Consider the following 24,239-nt stretch of genomic DNA (forward strand, 5'->3'; position numbering starts at 1 on the left):
GGCTTTTTTCTTTTTGCTTATGTGGTGCTGAGGAATCGAACCCAGGGCCTCATGCATGCAAGGCAAGCACTCTACCACTGAGCCTCCTTCCCAGCCCCTCTTCCACTGATTATTTTTATAATTTTTTCCTCTTTAAATTGTTATTATAGAGGTGATATACAGAGGAGTTAGTTTCATAAGTCAGGTAATGAGTCCATTTCTTTTAGGACAATATCACCCCTTTTGTGCTTTTCTAGTTTTCATTCCCATCCCCAGCCACAAGTTGAATAGTTAATTTTTGATACAGTACACTGGTTATTTTAAATAGAGACTCAAACTCCTTGTCTAATTCACTCCTGTGAACTGTGATCCTCTCATTTGGTGTGCCAGAACTGTACTTGATTTTTTTTTTGGGGGGGAGGGTCCGGTCGTGGGGCCTGAACTCTGGGCCTGGGCACTGTCCCTCAGCTCTTCAGCTCAAGGCTAGAGCTCTACCACTTGAGCTACAGTGCCACTTCCAAGAACTGTACTTGAATTCAAAGCCTCACACTCACTTGACTTGTTTTGCTCATGGCTGGCACTCAGCTACTTGGGCTATGACTCTAGTTCCAGCTGACTTGTGACAGATTTGTCTTCAGCTTTATTGTCTTTGTTGATTTTGAGCCTGTCTTCAGATCTCAGCCTCCTTTGTAGCTAGGTTGATAGGTGCCACCAGTGTCTTGTGAGCCTATTAATTTTTTGCTCCCCATGGTAACTGGAATGCCCAGTGTGTACTACCATTCATAGCTTCTGCCATCTAGATGAAGTTTATCCGACTTTCCTACATAGGCTCGCCTGGCACTGCAGTTTCCCAACTGCAACCTCATGCATAGCTAGTGTGTTGTATCACTGTGCTCAGCTGTTGATTGAGAAGGGGTCTTAAGTGTATGCTCAAGCTAGACCCGAACTGTGATTCTTCTAATCTCAACCTCCCAAGTAGCTAGGATTAGGCACCTGGCTTTCTCTGTAATACTTTTCACACTCGATTATAAGTTCTTAGTTTGCTAATCTTTTCTTGTAGTGGGTATTACTTGAGGGTATAGTTTATCTTAAGCGACTCTGTTTTAAACTTGAAGCACAGTGGTAAGTACCCAATAAGATAATTGTTAAATGAGTTCAAAGAATTTATTCCTTTTATACAAGTACCTTTCAAGAGAACTGTATTTTCTTTCCTGAATTTTTTTTTTCATGCAGATTGATTTTCTGCCACCTCACAGCTTCTTGTGGTAGAGACCTCTCCTCAGTTTTTGAAACCAACCAGTGTCTGACAGAGTTAGAATTTGTAAAGAATACCCTGGAAGATTCAGGAATGAAGCATTTTTGTCATGGATTAAAACACCCACACTGTATGCTGCAGACTTTGAGGTAACTGTTAACTGGATAGTTTGTTGTTTGTGCTCATATCATGTTTTTTTGGATAGTTTCTGTTTTTGTGGGTGTAGAGCACGAATATGGTAATTGGATTATTCTTCTGTTCTCTGCAGGTTGTACCGGTGCCTTATTTCTTCTGATTCTTGTGGAGCACTAGCTGCTGTTCTTACTACCAATCAGTGCCTCACTGAGCTAGAATTTAATGAGACAAAACTGGAAGCCTCAGCTTTGAAGTTGCTCTGTGATGGCTTAAAACATCCAAACTGCAAAGTACAGAAGCTCAAGTAACTATTTTTCATTATTCAGTAATTTAAAAAAATACACAATTTAATACTGATAACTTGTTACCAAAATACAATTCAAGGAGTCTTAGAGAGGAAGGATAAAAGTGACAGTCCCTAAAATTGTCTCTAGGTAAACAAGCTTAGGATGAGAATTTTTATTATAAGTTTATTATGTTTTTATTATAAGAATATTAATAGCTCACATTTTTGAGCTATTTCTATGTACTAAACACTATGGTGAATGCTTTGTATAATTTCTTTTAATGTGCAGAAGAACTCTAATGGATCCAAATTATTATTTTAATTTTAGCAGAGAAAAAAATTGAAGCACAACCTCATTAGGCTGAAGAAACCTGTTAAAGACAATTCAAAACCCCAGTGTATCTGACTTCAAAGTCCATGATGTTTTTAGTAATTTGTTATGTATATCTTAGGGTTGTCCAGATAAAGAATCAGTAGAGTAGTGGTAAGAGAACAGTATTAATATATTATTATTATTATTATTTTGCTGGTCCTGAGCACCGTCCCTGAGCTTCTTTTGCTCAAGGCTAGTGCTCTACCACTAGAGCCACAGTGCCATTTCTGTTTATGTGATACTGAGGAATAGAACCCAGGGCTTCATGCATGCTAGGCAAGCACTCTACCACTAAGCCATATTCCCAGCCCCAAGTATATTAATTTCAAAAGATTGGCTTATGTGATTATGGAGGCAGGCAGGTCAAAAACCTACAGGGTAGGCTAGAGACTTAGGAAAGAGCCCATGTTGCAGTTCAAGTTCAGAAGCTGGCTGCTGAAGAAATGTCTTCTGAGGAGGAAGTCAGGTTTTTCTGTTAAGGATTCCAATAGATTAGACAAGGCCCATATTATTTTATTCAAAGTCTACTGATTAAATGCTAACTTCAGTTTGAAACCTCACAGCAACATATAGAATAATGCTTAACCAAATATCTAGGAACTGTACCCTAGCTCATTTGACATATAAATCTTTGTTTGAAAAAAAAAAGAAATAGCAATACCCACGTATGTGCATGCATGTGTATGCACACACCAGCTCCGATACTAGGGATTGAACCAGGACCTGGGTACTGTCTCTTAGCTTTTTCAGGCAAGTCTAGCACTATATAATTTGGCCTGTACCTCTACTTTTGCTTCTTTGGTGGTGGTGGTGGTGGTGGTGGTTGTGGGTGCTATCCCTGAGCTCTTTTCCTCAAGGCTAGTGCTGTACCACTTTGAGCCACTGAGCCACTTCTAGTTTTCTGGTGGCTAATTTGAGATAAGAACCTCATGGATTTTCCTGCAAGGGGCTAGCTTCAAATGGTGATCCTCAGATTTGTCTCCTGAATAACTAGGATTATAACTAGCATTCAGTGTTGTGTTTTTTTTCCTTCTTTTTTTTTGTAAAGCAGGCTCTTCAGCACTAAAGCTTCCTAAAGATGAAAACTCATTTTATTCAAAACATTCTATTTAAAGTTGTTAAATTATAGTCAGACACTGGTGGTTCATACCTGTAATCATAGCTACTTAGGAGGCTGAGATCTGAGGATCACGGCTCAAAACCAGCCTACACAGGAAAGGCTGTGAGACTCCAATTAACCACCAGAAAACTGGAAGTGGAGCTCTAGACCGCTAGCCTTGAGCAAAGAGCTCAGGGACAGTGACTAGGCTCTGTGTTCAAGTTCCACAAGTGACAAAAAAAATGCAAAATGCCAGTAGCTCATTCCTGTGATTCTGGCTCCCTGGGAGACTGATATTGTTAGGATATGGTTTAAGGCCAACCAGAAAAAAGTCCAAACCCATTGTGAAGGAAAAGTTGGAATTGATGGTATGCACCTAATAGGTGGATTGTGCCCAGCAAGGAAGTAACCCTGTCTAAAAAATAGCCATACTGGAGGTGTGGCTCAGTGGTAAGAGCACCTGCTTAGCAAGTGTGAGGCCTTCAGTACAGATCCTAGCACCACAAAAAGTTAGGTAGATTATGAATACAACTTGAGTTTAGAACATGTTAAGAAATGAAGGATTCAAAGGTTGCAGTTGAGGAGAAATGGCTGAAGGAATTTCACCATATAATATGTAGAAACATTGAATGAGAAGATAGAGTAGTCAGTGAAAATATCGTCACTCTTCATACCAAGAAAAGGGATTCTATATGGGTGATAATGGTCGGGGTCTCTTTTAAGGATGGCAAAGTAATTAGTAGTAAACCTTTAGATAAGAGGGAAAAAAGATCTGACTATAAAATTTACTAAGGATGATTTAAAAGAAGATTGAGATAGAGTGCTATCTTATAGAATACTATATTAGTATAAGAATTTAAAATGATATTAAATGATTAGTATTTCCTCCTGACCCTTTTTCAGGCAGTCAATATTTTTTTTGAGTTCCCACTGTAGGACACATTGTTTTGGAAGCATTTTTCAAGTCCTTGCTGTGGTGAGTAAGGAGCTGGGACATGCTCAAGACTGGGGTCATATATCTGTGGATCCTGATTTTCTCTACTTAGGTATCATTGTGGAAATGAACAATTTACTTAAGTGGCCAATTTTTCTCTGCATTTTTTCTGTAGGTTATGTGGTAGCCTTCTGCCAGAAAGCTCAGAGATCGTTTGCCAGTATCTTGCCTCTGTTTTTATTTACAACCAATACATCACTGAGTTGGACCTGAGTGAAAATCCCCTGGGGGACAAAGGGGTGAAATATCTTTGTGCAGGTCTCAGAAATTACAACTGTAAAGTGGAAAAACTAGAGTAAGTTTCTTAGAAGTATTTAATACTATCTAAGTCGTTCAGTGCCTGCTATGTTCTTGTTGCTTGCCAGAGGTCATCTCATTTTACTCATTACTTACGAAAAAGGTAAGGTTCAATTACAGGAGCTTATATTCTGTACCTCATAATGGCTAGGCATGTTCTCTATCACATGAGCCATACTTCCAGCCCAAGATGGATTTTCTTATCACCCCTGTCCATGTGAAGAAACAGGATGGGGAAAGAAGTAACCTGTCCAGTACCACACAGCTAAGTGGTGTAATCATCACAGGACTACAAAAATCACTATTGTATCTTCTCATATTTCCAGTATACTACAGCTTAGCATTTATTAGGATGACATTATTAAATATTAACTATATGAAAAATACCTGCTATGCATCCATAATAGATATGGAGCTAGCTGCGGATATAAAAGGTACAAGAAGTTCTTCATATCACAGAGCTGCCCTTAAGGATGTGCAGATTTGAACTCAATACCGTGGAATCATTTAAAGGCATCAGATGAGCCCAAGGAAAAGAGAGGTCACTATAGGCTGGTGACCTCACAAGGAAGTTGTGTGAAGGATGTGGGAGAGGAGCTGGAACTCAAACGAGGAGACAGGATAGAAGAATACCAGGAAGCCAAAGTGATGGCAGAAGCTGATTTTTCTTTTCTTTTTTCCTGGGTAGCTTGAGCAAATGTTGCCTCACAGATGCTAGCTGTGTGGACCTTTCTTCCTTCTTGAGAAGGAGTCTGACTTTAAAAGAATTATTTGTGTTTGCCAATGTCCTGGGGGACACAGGAGTACAGCATCTCTGTGAAGGTGTGCTGCATACAAACAGCATAATTGAAAATCTTGTGTAAGTCTCTGCTGATCCTTGTCCTTCTCACAGACATTGGCATTTGGGGGTCAGTGGGAGTTGCTGCTGCTGTGGTTAATAGCCACCTTGATTTTTGTCCTTCCAGGCTTTCTGAATGTTCCCTCTCTGCAGCTTGTTGTGAGACCCTCGCCCAAGTCCTTTGTTTCAACAAGAGCCTGACAAAACTGCTTCTAATTAATAACAAAATTGGAGATTTGGGACTGAAATTGCTGTGTGAAGGATTAAAACGTCCTGACTGTCAGTTAAAGGATCTGGCGTGAGTATCATGGACAGTAGGCACTGGCAGAATATCCTAATGTTTAAGCAACTCCTAAAACTAAATGAGTATTTCTTGGCCTGGTAATTCAGTCTCCAAGGAAACGATAAATGAAGAGTCAAATAATTTATAGAGGGCATAGTAATCCTTTCTCCACAATCTCTGTTTCGCTAGCAAGGGCCCAAGGATTTTTTTTCCCATGACACTCTGACTTCTACCACCTCCACCACCACCCACCTCCTCCTCCTCCTCTTCCTTCTCCTCTCTTCTCCTCTCCTCTCCTCTCCTCTTCTCATATTCTCTTTTCTTCTCTTATTCTCTTTTCTTTTTTTGTCAATCATGGAGCCTGAGCTCAGGGCCTGGGCACTGTCCCTGAGCTCTTTTGCTTAAGGCTAGTATTCTACCACTTTGAGCCACAGCTCCACTTTCAGTTTTCTGGTTGTTAATTGGAGATAAGCATCTCAAGGTCTTTCTGCCCAGGCTGGCTTTGAACCATGATCTTCAGGTCTCAGCCTCCTGAGTAGGTAGGATTACAGGCATGAGCCACCAGTGTCTGACTGATACTCTGATTTTCTAATGGGCAAACAATTTCTAAAGTGAATCAGATGAAATGATGTCTGCCTTCTCTACCTTACTTAACCACAGGTTGTGGACCTGTCACCTAACTGCATCATGTTGCCAGGATTTGTGCAATGCTTTGTATACCAATGAACACCTGACAGACCTTGACCTCAGCGACAATGCCTTAGGGGATGAGGGCATAAAGGTTCTGTGTGAAGGATTAGAACACCCGTCCTGCAAACTACAGACCTTGTGGTAAATGCATGGAAACTCTTTGTGTAGTGTCTTTTTTAATTCCAGTATGTATATAAAATTGAGGGCCGAGGGGAACTTGGAATGAAGCTGATTTCACTTTTTAATCTTTTATTCCTTCCAGGATAGCAGAATGTCATCTAACAGATGAGTGCTCTGGAGCTCTCGCCTCTGTCCTCAACAGAAACGCGACGTTGTTATTGCTAGACTTAAGTGGAAATAACTTCACAGATTTTGGAATACAAATGATGTGTGATTCATTGATTCATTCAAGATCTAATCTTAAGACATTCTAGTAAGTTACTGTGGTGGGGGAAGTAGGAAAGGAGAGGGGCTTGAATCAGGTGCATTGGAATTGGTCATAGACCATTACATTGAAAGAGAAGAAAAGCTGGGGGCCGGCAAGCCTAGCATAATAGTAAAGTAAGTGCTATTATCAGTAGACCAGTTGAACATGGGGAAACCTGTTGGGCATGGGGAAAAGCAGGAAATAGATAACCTCATTGTTGGAGAAGCAGCAAAGTAAAGGAAGAAAGAACATAAAATCTAGATATGTTTGGCCTGACTCACAGGTCTATAACATCTACTAGCTAGGTGACCATGCTTACTTCATCTCTCTGAACGCCAGTATACTTGTGTTTAAAATGGGGCTAGTGCTACAGTCAGTGCTGACACTTGACTGGTTGAGGCAAACATGGGGATTGAACTGAGACAGCAATTGTATCTAGTTAGTACAACCCTTTAGTACATCAGAAATACTCCACAAAATTAGGTCTTTCCATTTCTACTAATACCTGCCAGAGGGTTTCATGTATGCATTTTTTTTCTTTTTAAACCATAATTTTATTATCTTTTGGTGGTTTAAAAATATTTCTATTGTTACTATAAAGGTGATATACAGAGGGGTTACAGTTAGTATGTGCATTTCCTTTTTTTTTTTTTTTTTTGAGGTCCGGTCGTGAGAGCCTGAACTCTGGGCCTGGGCGCTGTCCCTCAGCTCTTCAGCTCAAGGCTAGCACTCTACCACTTGAGCCACAGCGCCACTTCCAGCTTTTTTCTTATGTGGTGCTGAGGAATCGAACCCAGGGCCTGGAACATGCAAGGCAAGCGCTCTACCACTGAGCCACCTTCCCAGCCCTAGTATGTGCATTTCAAGAGTATTCACATCTCAAGGTGATAAAGCCATAACAGTAAAGTTTCAGAAGGTGGAGATCTTATCCCTCTCTTTGATAAATGCCCAGCTGCCAGCTCAGCAAGCTGGCATAACACACAGAGTATTCTTAATTACAATACAACTTTGTTCTGTTGGCAGCTAACCAGTGGCTAAAGGGCCATTTGTTTCTGGCATTCAGAACTGAAGCACATAATGGAAAGTAAAGGCCATGTGCAAAAATTTCACCTTCCAAAACCAATCTGATAGATTGAAGCGTAAATGAAAACAGTATAAAGGCCTGATTCCAAGTCTGGCTCAAACAGAAGCTTGGTTTGGCTAGCAAAGCAAAGTTTGTTAGTTTCAGAAGCTTAAGAGTGTGGTGATTGCTGTCCAAGAAGGCAGAATTATGTATAACATAAAAAGGTCTAAGTTAGACCTCCAGTGCATCTTTGGTAGAAAGATGTAGATACAGCTTTATTGTCAAGAGATTTGAAATAAACTCAGAATCATTTAACATTGGTAATTCCTCACAGTTTGTGTGTGTAGTGAAAGTTCTAAATAACAGCAAGGAGAATATCTGTTGGGAAATGGGGTGGCAGACCATTATTACTACTATTTTGTGTGCTAGCACTGGGGCTTGAATTCACAGTAGGCCTGGGAACTGTGGCTTAGCTTTTTCATTCAAGGCTGGCCCTTTACCATTTGAGCCACACCCCTACTAACACATTTTTTTAAATTGCTGGTTAATTTGAGTCTCCTGGACTTTCTGCCTGGGCTGGCTTCAGATCACAATCATCAGATCTCAGCCTCCTAAGTGGTTAGGATTACAGACATGAGCCAACAGTCTCTGGCTCATTATTTCTTTTGTCCTTATAAATTGTGGCTCTTTTTTCCTTTTCTTTGGTGCTTTGTCTTTTAACCCAGCATGCTTCCGTTGTGTTTTCAGACCAGCATTCACATCCCTATAATTTATCTATCAGATAAGTTGGTAGCAGTGTACCAAAAGAACATGGAATTAAAAATAAAGGGCTTACAGAGTAGTCATAATTTGAGGATCTCAAATACATTTTACTGTTAGGATGTATATAAGACAAAACTGAAATCAACAGAAATGTATATTCACGTTAGATATAAGGAAGATGAAGATTATTTAATGTGAGATGGAGAGGAGTCAATCCAGGAGAACCTCCTAGAAGGAGTCCTCTTGTGGAAATGGTAGTTCAATGAAGGCTGGGTGTCTAGATAGTCAGGACAAAGGACAGGAAGAGGTTTTTTGTTGTTGTTGTTATTGGTTGTGGGGCCTAAACTCAAGGCCTCAGTGCTGTCCCTCAGCTCTTCAGCTCAAGGCTAGCACTCTTACCACATGAGCCACAGCGCCACTTCTGGCCGTTTCTGTTTATGTGGTGCTAAGGAATCGAACCCAGGGCTTCATGGATATGAGGCAAGCACTCTACCACGGAGCCATCTTCCCAGCCCCTAGATGGTGTTCTTAAAGTGACAAAATTCACCCTCAGTTATTTCACAAGTACTTCCTGACCATGTCATATGTGTCAAGTGCTATAGAAACAATAAAATTTGAGACACGTTCTATGCTTCAGGGGCAGTAGTAGAGAGAGGCAAATGTACTGAATAAGGCAGTGAAATGACCAGTCCTAGGGCACTTAAGAAACCATGACACAATAAAACCAGCCTTGCTCAAGGGTCTCAGGGAAGCTTCTTAGAGGAGACACGACCTCAGTCATTTAAATCAGAGAAGATAGATGGAAGAATGGACAAAGATAAGCCAAGCGTAAGTGGTGATATGAGCAAAGGTACCCAGACAAACAAACATGGTTTATGATATTGAATGAGAATAAGGGTAAGGAATCTTCAGGAAGTTTAGTATTACAGAGAATCAAGAGCAAAGCAGAGTATCAACAAATGTTAATAAATGAGACTAGGAGGTAATCAGGATCTCATATGCCATGTGTACCAGTGAATAATACCTGTTGGACGAAATCCTAGTGAAAAGTCAGTCATTTCTCCAGTTCTTACATGTTCTAGTAGTAGAGTTTTCTCCTTAATCTCACTTTCTTTTCCACAACTGACCCCAAAGATGGGGCCAGTTTTTTCTTCCAAAGCTAGATGGGATGTTGATCAACTGTTTCTGCTACTTCTTGCTTCTGTATGTGCTTGATCTTAAGGACTTTCCTTACACAGTACAGCCAAAGCTTGTTGACTGGACATTCATACCTTGACTTAAACAAGATCCCTGTGCCCTGTAGTGACATTCTGTTTGCACTCCAAGATTACAGATAGGTTAAAGTGCCCTTTGTGTTTAGGAGGCTAGGTGCAGAATTCCAGTGGTCAGCAATATGCTGGCAAAGGCTATGCTCACAAATGCAGTGGAACCTTCCTTTTTAAGGTAGTTCTCTCTGTGTGTGGGTGGGTGTGGGTGTGGGTGTGTGCGCCTGCCTGCAGGCCAGTACTAAAACTTGAATTTAGGGCCTCATGCTCTTGCTTGGCTTTTTTGCTTGTTAATTAGAGTCTCAGACTTTTCTGACTGGGCTGATCTTGAACCTCTATCCTGAGTAGCTAGGGTTACAGGCATGAACCACTGACTGGCAACCCACATCTACAAGGTCATTTTATTTTAGAAGACCTGGTACTTTTTTCATGTACTGACTCGGCCTGGGATAAAACTTATTAGCTTATCCTGCTATGTGTTCCTTATTCTAAATTTAGAAATAAGAGGTTGAAAGTAACTGATATCTTAACTCTCAGATGTCTGAGCTTACCAAGAAAATTGGCCCAACTTCCCCAATATAATTCATATACTCATTTATATGAAGGGAGAAGGTACCTTTTGCTATGTTCCTCAAAAAAAGTAAAAAAGATTTTATTACACTTTTATAGCATTAAATTGCCACATAGGGGCTGGGGGTTTAGCTCAGCAGAAGAACGCCTGCCTGGCCAGCGCAAGGCCCTGAGTTCAGTCCTCAGCTCTGGGGAAAAAAAAATTTGCCACATGGCATTATGTAAATAACTAAGATACTTACTTCCACTTTGCTTTTTTCCATTAAGAAGTAGGAACTAGAGACTTTACTTTTTGGAGCCCCTCTCTTTGAAGAGTCTTACTACTTTCCTTTCACTTTCAAATAAACTTGCTTTGTATGCATTTAAAAAAACTAGGGTGTGCCGGGCGCTGGCTCACACCTGTAATCCTAGCTACTCAGAAGGCTGAGATCTGAGGATGACAGTTCAAAGCCAGCCCAGGCCCAAAACACTGTGAGACTTTTTAAAGTAAGTTTTTTATTGTGAAAATACTGCACAGAGGAGTTACAATCACATGAGCAAGGTAGTGAGTACATTTCTTATTAAGTATTGTTGCCTCCTCCTTTGTTTTTCCCCTACCATCCCTTCCCTCCCATCTCAACTACATTCCTGCCCCCCAAATTGTAAAGTTCATTTTTCGACATAGCATCTTGTACATTTCATTGTTTCAATGGGTCAACCTGTATCCCTATTTAAGCAATTTTTCCCCTCCGCTCCCCAAATTATACCAACATCAAATACAGTGAAAACTAGGGGTTATACCGTGGGGGAGGGATATAAAAAGCAACAAAAAATCATCTTATAAATATGTTAGAAACAATAGCAAGAAAGAAAAAAACCACTTGTGTCCTTATCTTGGGGTTCATTTCGCTTAACATTATCTTATCTGACCTTTTCTTTTCACTCAGACATATACTAGTTATTGCTAATAAGGGAAACCACGGGACCTATGTTGTTTTTTTTTTTTGCGCCTGGCTTACTTCACTTAATATAATTTTTTTCCAAGTCTTTCCATTTCCTAACAAATGGGACAATGTCATTCTTTCTGATGGAGGCATGGAATTCCATTGTGTATATATACCACATTTTCTTGATCCATTCATCTACTGAGGGGTGTGAGACTCCTATCTATAAATAACCTCCAGAAAACTGGAAGTGGTGCTGTGGCTCAAGTGGTAGAGCACTTGCCTTGAGCTGAAGAGCTTCGGGACAGTGCCCAGGCTCAGAGATCAAGCCACACTGCTGACAAAAACAAAAAAAAAAACTAGGGTGTGCCCCCCTTCCATTGTTTCCTAGCTTGAATTCAAGAGGCTGATGTCTGAGGATCTTTGTCTAGGCAAATGTGGCTTAGTGTTAGAGTGCCTGCCTGGCATGCATGAAACCCTGGGTTTGATTCCTCAGTACCACATGAACAGAAAAAAGCCAGAAGAAGCCCTGTCGCTCAAGTGGTAGAGTGCTAGCCTTGAGCAAAAGAAGCTCAGGGACATTGCCAAAGCCCTGAGTTCAAGCCCCAGTACTGGCAAAAAAAATCTATGAGACTCTTGTCTCCAAGTATTCACCAAAATACCCACAAGTGGAGCTATGCTCAAATGCTAGAACATTAGCCTTGACAAAGAAGCTCAAAGACAGAGCTCAGGCCTGAATTCCAGCTCCGGAACAAGCCCCTCCCCCCTAAAAAATCCCTAAACAAACCCTAGGAACTCTACTGTATACTTGGAAGTAGTCAGGATACACATACTGAGTTTGAAGTACCTGTGTTCCACTTGGGGAAAGCTTTTTAATAGGTAGGCAATTGGATGTGAAAATGTGTACTTGGAAGTGATCACCTTTGAAGACATGATAACTGAAGCTATGACAGTGAATATAATGTTAGAAAGAGTGAGAAAAGCCCCTGAAGAATCTTCTTTGGGAGATAGGCCATGAGGGTTTGAAAAGGAAGTCCATAGAGAGAATCATGTTCTGAAATCTAAGGAAAAAGTGAACTTGGAAGGCAAAATGATCAACGGTATTGAGTCCTGAAAATGTCAATTGGATTTAGCAATTAGATTATAAGTAGCCTTAATAAGGCTGACTGAATGGTGTGGTGGGGCTGTAAACCATTTTTCAATGACTTGAAGAGGTAGATTATAAGGAAGTTTATAAAAAGAAGAGGTGAGGGGTGGGCACCAGTGGATTACACCTATAATTCCAGCCATTCAGGAGGCTGATACATGAAAATGGTGATTTGAAGCCAGCCCCAGCAGACAAATCTTACCTTCAGTTAACCAACAGAAAGACCAAAGTAGAGGTGAAGCTCGATTGGTAGAGTACTAGTTGTGAGCAAAACAGCTGAGTGAGAGTTCGAGGCTCTTGAGTTTAAGCCCTGGTACCAGCACAGCAAAAAGATATGTGAAGCTGGGCACTCATGACTCACACCTGTAATCTTAGCTACTCAGGAGGCTGAGATCTGAGGACCATGGTTCAAAGCCAGCCCAGGCCGGAAAATCCATGACACTCCAATTAACCACTAGAAAACCAGAAGTGGCACTGTGGTTCAAGTGGTAGAGTGCTTTGAGCTGACGAGCTGTGGGACAGCACCCAGGCCCAGAGTTCAAGCCCCATGACTAACCAAAAAAAAAATGATGTATGAATTCATAGATGGAGGGAGTTGTGTGGTTGGAGAGAGAGTAGAACTTATTCCTGTTCTTTAAAAACCCTTGTTTTCAGATAGATATATTTGTAGAGTAAGAAATAGGAGCCCATAGAGAGGGAAAAGTTGCAGTTACAGGGGTGGAAACTAATGGAACAGAGCCTTGGACAAAACTGAGGGTATAGGAGTGAAGAGATGCAAGAGAAAATTCACTCATGGCAAGGAGTTAAGGCTTGGGGAGGAGTTAGATAACTGAGTGGCGCCATGGAGCAAGTATGAAGGGCATCTTACCCTTAGAAATAGGAAAAGTACTGCAGACATCAGATGTTCTGACTTTGTGCAAAATTCTTTTCCTTTTTTTTTTTACAGTATTGACACAGATTATTTATGTGAAGAAACAATGAGAAGGATGGAGCTTTTAAAAATAAGCAACCCTGGAATCACCTGGTAGTTTCCAAGGACAGTGCCTGAGCAGATTGCACATATTCCCCTCCCCCTAGAGTACCACGTTTAAAAACTGTTCAGTATTATTTTCCCAAATCCTTTCACCTTTGCTGAAGATGCTAAGAAACAAGCAGCAGGGATTGCTGTTTCTTCCATAAAAGCATCCACTAAATAGAATGCAAATGGCAGATGCACCTTAGTTCAAAGTGTTTTCAGCAATAATTCTTTACATTCATATATTGTGTTATTGTGTTTACTGTACTGTTATGAAAATCCTTTAAGGTGAGAAGACCAGGTTCAGAGAAATTGTGACTAGGTTTATGTCACACAGTTCATTAATAGGAGTGTACAGACTTGAGTCCAGCTGGGTATTCCTGCTGTAGATTTAAGCTACATTTTAATTAATGAATGGGAGAGGCAGGGCCTTTTTTCATGGAGAGAGTGAGACTGTATGTGAGCCTTGAAGAATGAATAGATTTCAGATAGGCAGAGATAATGGCCAGTGCCTTTAAGTCTGCCTGCTTACAAGGCTGTGTTTGTGTGCAGCTCACCAGAACAGCCTAGGGAAAAAAAATGTTTGCATCAGAATTTTGCAAGCTGCCACAAAATCCAGTTTCCAGTTTCAACTTCATTTCTAAACATCTAGTATCTCCGAAATGTGTTGGTATGTCTTCATAGTTCCCAGGACTGACTCCTCATTTCTAACAGCATCTTGCTCAGCCCAGTACCATTTCCACATCTGCCAGTTTCTCCCAAACAGTGGATGAGACAAGTAGGGAGAAAGAAAATAGCACAAAGTCAGTGAAGCAGGAGCAAATGTACTATGGAAATAGCAGAAAGCAGGCTAACCTTATTAAAGTGTAGAATTTTCTCTGGAAGCTATTTGATAAGCTGTGTGACCCTGAATAAGTCACTTGGATTCCTGATACCTTAGTTTTCCTATCTATAAATTAGGGATACGTTGACATTAGTCTTACCAGGACTCTTTCCCAACATGCTCCCAATTTCACAGTAGGCACTACTTAATTATGCCTGTTTGTATGAGTGTGGATGTTTAGTGTATAACTGTACTGTAGTGTAGTCATTGAACACAGATTTTCTTGCCATTGTCATCATTGTCAACTGCATTTGAACTGTGTGTGTGTGTGTGTGTTTGTGTTTTGGAGGCAGAGAATCCACTGGGGGAAGAGATCAGAGTGAGAAGTTATTCTATGTGATTGATTGTTAGAATGCCTCATCCGTCACTATCTATCTCCACCTTCCCTGGTCCTCATTACCCTGGGACATGCTAACTCAGTAAGAACCCAGGATCTGTTCTAAGAAGAGTCAAGATAGAATTTCCCATTTTGTTTTAAGTGCTTTGTTGCCGTTAGGTATTTATCATGTATTTATTGGACATTTATTGTGTGCTAGGTTTTGTGTCATGTTTTGGATTTACAGAGATGAACATACCTTTTCTTGATACTTCCCCTACTATGATCTCTGACTAACCTAGTCCCTGTCCGTGTGGTAAAAATCTGTTAAAACTCAGTCACATTAGGAACTCAAAAGATACAGGCAGGGCTAGAGGCATGGCTCAAGTGATAGATTGCCTGTCTATCAAACATGAAGCCCTGAGTTCAAACTTGAGTACCACCCTAAAAAACCAAACCCTTTATGGTAAAAATTAAATGGGAAATGGAGAGCTATGTGTATATAAGGGTATGCACATCTGGTTTGCTTACAAAAGAATGTATATTCATATGTACATGTGTCCAGAAAATACATACAAGGAGCTGGTAACTGATTACTTCTGACTAGGGGAATTTGGCAAGCAGAGTAGTAGGGAGAAAAGGAAAGGAACTTTCATCTATGGTCCTCCATTTTCTACTTCATAATTTCACCATGTACATATTATGTTACTTTTATAATTAGTTGAATTTATGTTAAAAAATAAAACTCAGGCTTTCTTTTGGCTTGGAACTACCATCTTCCAAAAATTTGTCAAAATGATGAATACAAAGGGAAAGAGGAGAGGTACCCAATACATGTTCTCTAGGCCTTTCGAGGTAGTGGGCCCTGTTCAGAAAGGCATGCCCCCCAGATTTTACCATAGCAAAACTGGAAGCGCCTATAATTTACCCAGCATACTGTTGGGATTGTTGAGAACAAGCAAGGGCAAGATTCTTGCCAGGAGAATTAATGTGTGTATTGAGCATATGAAGCATGCTTAAGAGCTAGTTTCCTGAATTGTGTCAAGGAAAACGGCCAGAAAAAGAAGGAAGCCAAAGAGAAAAGAAGCTGGTTTCTACTGAAGCTCCTGCCTGCTCCACTCAGAGAAGCACACTTCGTGAGAACCAATGAGGATGAGCTTGAACTCTTGGAACCTATTCCCTTTGAATTCATGGCATAAGAAATGTAAAAAAAAAAAAAGAAAAGAAAAAAAAGACCACTGGACTATTAAAAAACAAAACACCTCAGGGCTGAGGATATAGGGAGAAAAGGAAAGGGACTTTAATCTATGGTCCTCTGTTTTCTACTTCATGTTTTTACCTTGTGCATGGGTTACTTTTATAATTAGTTGACTTGATGTTGAAAATAAAATGCAGGTCTGGGGATCTAGGTCAGTGGTATGTACAGCAATTGTCTGGTTTAAATCTCCAGTATTGGAAAAAATAATAAACTTAAAAAAATATTGGAGTTATTTTTTCTTTTTTGGCAGTATTGAGATTTGAACTCAGCCTTTGCACAGCCTTGTATGGCTTTTGCTCTACCATTTGAGCCAGGCCTCTAGCCCAACTATTTGATGGTTATTTTGGAGATGGAAACTAGTAAACTTTTCTGCCTGTGCTTGCTTTGAACTGTGATCCTCTGTATCTCAGCCTCTCTAGGAACTACAATAACAGGTGTAAAACCCCTGGTACCTAGCTTTTTGGAGGTCAGGCAAGGTCTCATTATGTATCCCATGCTGGCCTCAGACTTGTGATCCTCTTGCCTCAGTCTTGTAGGTGCTAGTTTTACAGATTGTTTTTAAAGCAAATAAACTGAAAGAGGTGTGGCAGAGTGCTAACCTTGAATAAACAAGCTAAGGAACAGCACCTACACCAAGTTCAAGACACAGTATTGGCACACACACACACAAATGCTTTAGCCATATTCACCCTCATTCAGTCTCTTAGCCCTCCCCATTTCTGCAGGTACCCCTCCAACAGTCTATTTTACTTTCTAACAAATAAATTTAGAGATAAACTGTCTAAATCTCAAGTTCATATGGAACTATAACCTGGAATTGTTCAAACAAAAGTTTACTACATTTTTAGAGTATTAGTTGTACAAAGGAATTAGTTTCATTGTGATTTTTCCAGGCATGCATATAATGTACTTTTCATTGAACTTCCCCACCTCCCTTTTTTGTCCCAGTCCTGCATCACCACTTGAACCACAGCTCCACCTCGGGATGTTTTGATAGTTAATTGGAGATAAGAGTCTTGATCTAGCTTTAAACTCAGCCTCAGATCTCAGCCTCCTAAGTAGCTAGGATTATAGGTGTGAGCTACCGGCATCCAGCTTCCCTTTTCTTACTTCTTGTCCTACATCCCCATTTTAAAATGAGTTTTAGTCATTTTCATTATTCTATTTCATATGTGCTTATAAAGTACTTGAAATATAATTGTTCCCTCAATAACTTACCTTTCTTCCCATTGGTACTCCTTCCCCAAAAAGCCCCACTTCACATTCATGCCATTTGTTTCGAGTCTAGATCCCACATATCGGAAAGCATGATATTTGTGCCTAGTCTTGCCTATTTTGATCTCCAATTTCATTTTCCTGAAAATGATGTAATTTCATTATGGCTCAATAATATTCGTATGTGTGTGTGTTTCTTTACCATATAACTTAGAAAAACAACCAAATTAGAAAACACCCTAACAGCAAGTCTTCAAAAAAGCACTACAGTGGATACAAGTATGAACAATAAAGCAGCAGAGTCTAGAAGTCCACACATGGATAGTAGTTTTTTTTAAATAAAGGTTCCAAGGTAAATCCTACTGAATATCATTTTCAACAAATAGTTCTGTAACAATTGGATAGCCATTTGCAAAAGAATGGTTCTCAACTTATCTCACTGTACATAAATATTAAAATGGCTTAGATACTGAAATTAATAGTTATGATCAAGTTTCTACAAATAATTGTCTCAAAACCTTTTTTGAGACAAATTCATTTTGAAAATAATGTGAATTCTGTGAACTACAAAAGGAAAGAAGCCAATAGATTTAGACTTTATCAAAATTTAAAACTGAAAATCTTTCACAACATGCTCTTCAAAGGGGCCTGTTCTAAAGATAAAAATACAAGCAAAGGACCAGGAGTTAATATTTGAAATATAGCTATCAGTGTATATCTGATAAAAAATACTTGTATCTACAATATTTAACCTTTTTTTGTGGTACTCAGGCTTGAACTAAAGGATTTTCATCTTGCTAGCTAGGCACTCTTAGGAACTTAAAAACTATAACTCAGAGGGACTAGAGACATGGCTTAAATGGTAGATTGATTGTCTATTGCGAAGCCCTAAATACAGTCCCTCATACCACAAAAATCTATAATTAAAAGATTATCAACTCAATTTCTGAAATGTCGAGAATCTGAGGACTCAACTAAAAGACACACTTAAATGAGCAAATGAAAGACATTTAATGTTAGTCTTTACAATGAACATTTACACTTCACTAAGATAGCACTACACACTCACAAGAATGACTTAAAAGGATAGACCAGGGCTGAGAAGGTGGCTCAGTGGTAGAGTGCTTGCCTTGAATGCATGAGGCCCTGGGTTCGATTCCTCAGCACCACATAAGCAGAAAAAATAAGCCGGAAGTGGCGCTGTGGCTCAAGTGGTAGAGTGCTAGCCTTGAGCTGAAGAGCTGAGGGACAGCGCCCAGGCCCAGAGTTGAGGCCCACGACCAGACCCCCCACCAAAAAAAGGATAGACCATATCAATATTTACAATGATGAACTTTGAAATGCTGATTAAGAGTGTTAAATCATTCAACCACTTTGGAGCAAAATTTTTTCAGTTGCTCATAATGTTAAATATACTACTTACGAACAAGCCATTTAATTCCCGTGTATTTACCTACGAGAAATGAAAGCTCTGTCTACACAATGACTTATACATGAAAGCTCGTAGCAATGCTATTTGTGTGTGACATTTGGGAAAACCTTAGATGCCCATAAACATGGATCAAAATGGACAGCGTGTGCTATACCCATACAATGGAGTAAAGTAACAGTTGAGGCAGAAATATGGATGTCTCAAATAAATATACTAGCTGAAAACGCAATTAAAAGGGTCCATGCCAGATGGTTTCCATTTTTATAAACTTGTAGAAGCTGAAAATGTATATTCTATAGTGACAATAGGTCAGGGGTTACCCAGAAATAGGGATGTGAAGACAAAGAAATACATACTAAAGGGAAACAAGTTGAAATAAGTATGTTCATTATCTTGAGTTTTGGTGATTTCAGTTAAAATTTGTCAAATTGTACACTTTAAATGTGTCTAGTTTGTTGAGTGTCAATTATAACTCAATAGAGCTATAAACACTGATGCACATTCTCACAAACATGACTGAGTCACTTTTGAACATTTGTAGCTGGACATTGACAGCTCATGCCTAAGTCCTCACTACTCAGGAGTTTTGATATATGAGAATCAAGGTTCAAAGCCAGGTTGGGTAGACTAAACTTCAAAACTTTTTCCATTAAGATACATCTTTAAGTAGTTGTGCAAAGGGGTTTCAATTCAACATGTCAGTTTATGAGTACAACGCATTGCGATGAACGTCACTCCTTCCATCGTTCTTCCCCCACCTGTCCCAACCCTACTCAGCACCTGAACTTATGGACACTAAATGGTTTGAATACCATGATTGTTATGGCATGAAATCTATATCTATATATCTATATCTATATCTATATAATTGTTCTGGTTGTTAACACTTTGAAGACACCAACACAATTGATTTCATTTTGCTTTTCTTTCCTTCAAGGCTCACTCTATCAAAGGGCCTCCACAGCATGGTCAAGTTTCCCCTGCCCATAGACCTTCCTCTTAGCTTATTCTCAAGCCTTTGATTCTCCCCACCAGTATCTCTCATGTGTTACGGTGTTGGGTACGATGCCTGAAATCCTAACTATTCAGAAGACTAATGCAGCAGGAATGTAAGTTTCTAAATAAAGCCAGGAGCAATGCTTATGCCTATAATTCTAGCTACTCGGGAGACAGATATAGGAGAAATGTGGTTCAAAGACAGCCTGAGAGAAAAAATGAAATCCCATCTCAAGAAATAAAAAAATCTGACCCTGGTATTATATACCTGCCGTCCCAGTTATATGTAAACTACAAATAGGAGGATCATAGTCCAGGCTAGCTCTGAAAAATTATTAAAGCCACCCGAATGATGGAGTGGCTCAAATGAGAGTGCCTGCCAGCATGTACAAAGTCCTGAGTTCAAACCTCAGTACTGTTAAAAAACAAAAAAGAAAGGCTGAGCATGTAGTTCAATGCTAGAATGATTGCCAAACTTGGATGAGGCCCAGGGTTTGATCTCCAGCACACACACACACACAAACCCAAAACCAGAAGAAAAGGTGCTCAAAATCACCATGTTTAAAAAAACAGAAACTTTTAATAGCTTGCTAATACCTGACCTTTGATTAGCTTGGAAAACTAGTTTTGGTTGTCTCTTTAAAGGCTAGAACATATAAACCAAGTGAGTTTGGGGCTGGGGGTTTAGCCCAGCGGAAGGGCGCACGGCGCACCAAGGCCCTGGGTTCCGGAGGTAAGAAGATAAGGAAAGAAAGAGAAGATCCTAGAGCATCAGTAGAAAACATGCCTGGTCTATGCACACAAGTGCCTAATTTGGAGAGATAATGACCTGGACGAATAGGGAGAACTGCAAACAAATGTTAACTACCTTGCAGTTTCATTCATGATTAATTCATTATTGTTGTTCATTTGTCTTTTCCTTCCATTTCCAACTCTAAGGCATATTTCCCAAAGCATTTCATAAATGCAGTGATATGTGAATTTTCCAATGTGAATATGTCATTCTCTATCTTACCAAGCCACTCCTTAATCCGCATCACAATGAGCTGGGGATATGCCTCCATTTCCAAAAGAAGCACATTTTAATAATAATCATGATCATAATAGCAATAGGAACTATTACTGCTCTAAAACTTTCTGAAACGATTTAGTGCTTTACTGTATTCTTTTATTCTATGATATCAACATATGTATGTGTGTGTGTGTGTGTGTGTGTGTGTGTGTGTGTGTGTACGGGTTCTGGGCTTGAACTCAGGGCCTGAGTGTTGTCCTTCAGCTTTTTTGCTCAAGGCTAGCCCTATAACACTTGAGCCACAGCTTCATGCCTGGCTTTTTTGGTGCCTGATTAGAGTTAAGAGTCACAGATTTTCTTGCCTGAGCTAGCTTCAAACCGCGATCTTCAGATCCCAGTCTCCTGAGTAGCTAGCTAGGTATGAGCCACCAGTGCCTGGCCAAAATAAACATTTTTTAATGATATCATATATGTGACTGATAGGTAATTTTCTTTTGTATGTATGTATGTATGTATATATATTTTTTGTTGTTTGTGGGACTTGAGCTCTAGGCCTGGGTGCTGTCCCTGAACTCTTTAGCTCAAGGCAAGCACTCTACCACTTGAGCCACAGTGCCACATCCCGTTTTCTGGTGGTTAATTGGAGATAAGGGTCTCAGTCTTTCCTGCCTGGTCTGGCTTTGAACCACGATCCTCAGATCCTAGTCTCCTGAGTAGCTAGCTAGGTACGAGCCACCAATGCCCAGCTAAAGTAAATATTTTGCTTGAACACTGGGCCTGGGCGCTGTCCCTGAACTCTTCAGCTCAAGGCTAGCAATCTACCACTTGAGCCACAGTGCCACTTCTGATTTTCTGAGTGGTTTATTGGAGATAAGAGTGTTACGGACTTTCCTGCCCGGGCTGGCTTTGAACCGTGATCCTCAGATCTCAGCCTCCTGAGTAGCTAGGATTACAGATGTGAGTCACTGATGCCTGGCAACATTTTTTATTTTTAATGATATATATGTGACCCAGCACTATCAGGTAATTTTCTAAAGGCCATACAGGTTAGCAGTTAGCAGAACCAAAATCGAAGCCAATGCCTGATTAAAAAACCCAAGCTCTCAACAATCCTACATTCCATGTGTATGCCAGTGAGGAGTCGAGGAAGGAGTGACTATCAAAGAATTATTCCATTTGGCAAATGTATATATACTTCCTACTATTTACTGGGCTGATAGAGTATAAAAAGATGCTGTGTACAGTTTCTGCCATTACTGAGATTACTCAGGCAGAAGAGAGATGGCCAAGTTCTATAACAATAGTGGCAATAGTTACCACTTATTGAGAACATACAATACATTATATATTATGCATCCTACATATATTTTACCTTTAGTACAATCCTGACACTATTAATCCACTTCAGATAAAAGTAAACAAGACTAGTGGTGGAGCATTAATTAAGTTCTGTGGCTCAGAATACTGTTACTTGGCTCTTTGGAAGAAGTGAAGAGAACTGGACCCACTATCACTTGAGCTTCCATTTTGAGGGAACTGAGAGTATCTTAATGTAATTCAGTGACAATAAACCAGAACCAGAAGCAGCTTCTATATCATCTTTAGTAGACTAGCACTAAATCTGAAACAGTTGCACATCCAACTTCTATTTGATTTGGAACTACTATACTACCACAAACGCCAACCATCACTATCATGCTTGTTCATTTGGAACTATTTACACAATAGCAATGTACTCAGTGTCACTGATGGTATACTTTAAAATGATTAAAATGGCAAATTTATGCTATGTGTTTTCTATTACATAAACAAAGCATTCATTATAAAAGATGAAATATACTGCATAGTTACAAAAAATGGGCTTTCTACAAAAAGGGTTATTTTGGGTCTGCTTTCATTTTTTCATACATATTTTTATTGTAAAATACAAAAAGGTTTTGAAGCTCTATTATGAGACAACAGTGCCTTGTTTCCAACTACACCAGCTTATTGCCACTTCAGCATAATTTTGGAAAGTAGCCTTACCTCAATCATTTTACATTCTCATACTATTGTGTGCTCGCTCCTTCTTTTTTCTTTGTTTCTTCGTTCTTTTTTTGTTTTCTTTTGCTTGCCTGCCTGCCTTCCTCCTCCTCCTTCTTCCTTCTTCTTCTTCTTCTTCCTCTTCCTTCTTTCTCTCTTTCTTTCTCTCTTTTTTTTTCTCTCTCTCTCTTTTCTCCCTTCCTTCCTTCCTTCCCTCCCTCCCTCCCTCTTTCTTTCTTTCTTTCTTTCTTTCTTTCTTGTGTGAACCTGTATGAAGGTTTGTAGTCAGGGCCTACATAATACCCCTTAGCTTTATCATTCTAGGTTGGTGCTCTACCACTTGAGCCACAGGCACTTCTAGCTTTTTGCTGGTTAATTGGAGATAAGAGTCTTACAGACTTCCCTGGCCAGGCCAGCTTTGAACCATGACCTTCAGTTCTCAGCTGAGTAGCTATAGGCATGAGGACTATAGGCATGAGTCACCAGCTCCCAGCTGTGGTTCCATTTTGTCACAGATATTTCCACTGTGTTTCCTAGATCCTTTCTTGTGTGTGAAAGAAGTTTTCTTGTGTGCTTATCTTTGTCACTGCATGTGACATTTATCTTTTACTGACTGACTATGACATTTCCCCAAGGATACTCCTGATGGAATATTGGCAAGTGAAGATGCTCAGTGTCTGGAGGAAGACCTTACATCTTAATTATTTTTAGTCAGCTTCCATGTAACCCAATCAATCACTTAGGATACCTCATGTCTGTTGCCTAGTCACTGGTCATGCACTTGAAGTAATATAGACCTTTTGGCTTTTAACACATAGCCATCCTTGCTAACATTTCATGTAGTTGTCCTGGGGGATGGAATTAATGCTTATCTAGTTTACTCATCCAAACCTTTGAAAACCGAACAGTTCGTGACTTCTTAAAAACCAATGACTCTTACTTGCTTCAATTAAGTTGTTCTCTTTTATGGGTGATTTCTAGAACTGTGTAGATCAATGAAGTAGCCTCCAAATACAGAGTTATGTAAGATGAAAATTTTTGAATAGGTTTTATAATATGCATGTCACTATGACCCAAGCAAGAGCTATTTTCCATGGTACAAGAAATCTAATTAAAAAACCAATTAGAAGTCGACTGTGGTATAATCAAGATGTAAAGAAATGACAGCAACAAAAGACAACTTTTTTTTGTAGGTCACAGGTCTTTAACTTTCCTGAGCTCTTCAACTCAAGGCAAGTGCTCTATCCCTTGAGCCACAGTGCCACTTCTAGCTTTCTGGTGGTTAATTGTAGATAAGAGTCTCACAGAGTTTCCTGCCTGGGCTGGCTTTGAACCGTGATCCTCAGATCTCAACCTCCTGCATAGCTAAGATTACAAGCATGAGCCATTGGCACCCAGCAACAACTTTTTTTCTTTTTTCTTTTTTTTAAAGAAACTTAAATGCAGCATGGTGCCAGTGGCTCACACCTGTAATCTTGGCTACACAGAAGGCTGAGATCTAAGGATCATGGTTCCAAGCCATCCCAGACAGGAAATGTCTGAGACTTTTATTTCCAATTAACCACAAAAAGCTAGAAGTGGAGTTGTGGCTCAAGTGGTAGAGCACTAACTTTGAACAAAAGACCTCAGGGATAGTGGCCAGATCCTGAGAGCAAGCCCCAGGTTCTTAATCTCTCTCTCTCTCTCTCTCTCTCTCTCTCTCTC

At 39.9% G+C, this 24,239-nt stretch overlaps 1 protein-coding gene across 1 annotated transcript in view; it reads left to right on the top strand.

Moving 5' to 3' along the window:
- Positions 1 to 16,073, top strand: part of LOC105992825 (NACHT, LRR and PYD domains-containing protein 3-like) — a 55,057-nt gene extending 38,984 nt beyond the window's left edge. The window contains exons 6-13 of the mRNA XM_013025908.1: positions 1,213 to 1,383; positions 1,503 to 1,673; positions 4,237 to 4,416; positions 5,107 to 5,277; positions 5,384 to 5,554; positions 6,200 to 6,370; positions 6,492 to 6,662; positions 13,333 to 16,073. Of these exons, the coding sequence (XP_012881362.1) occupies positions 1,213 to 1,383; positions 1,503 to 1,673; positions 4,237 to 4,416; positions 5,107 to 5,277; positions 5,384 to 5,554; positions 6,200 to 6,370; positions 6,492 to 6,662; positions 13,333 to 13,414 (1,288 nt within the window). The 3' untranslated portion in view covers positions 13,415 to 16,073. The remainder of the gene's footprint in view (positions 1 to 1,212; positions 1,384 to 1,502; positions 1,674 to 4,236; positions 4,417 to 5,106; positions 5,278 to 5,383; positions 5,555 to 6,199; positions 6,371 to 6,491; positions 6,663 to 13,332) is intronic.
- Positions 16,074 to 24,239: the final 8,166 nt, after the last annotated feature.

Source organism: Dipodomys ordii, unplaced genomic scaffold, assembly GCF_000151885.1.
Source record: "Dipodomys ordii isolate 6190 unplaced genomic scaffold, Dord_2.0 Scaffold88, whole genome shotgun sequence".
Classification (NCBI taxonomy): domain Eukaryota; kingdom Metazoa; phylum Chordata; class Mammalia; order Rodentia; family Heteromyidae; genus Dipodomys; species Dipodomys ordii.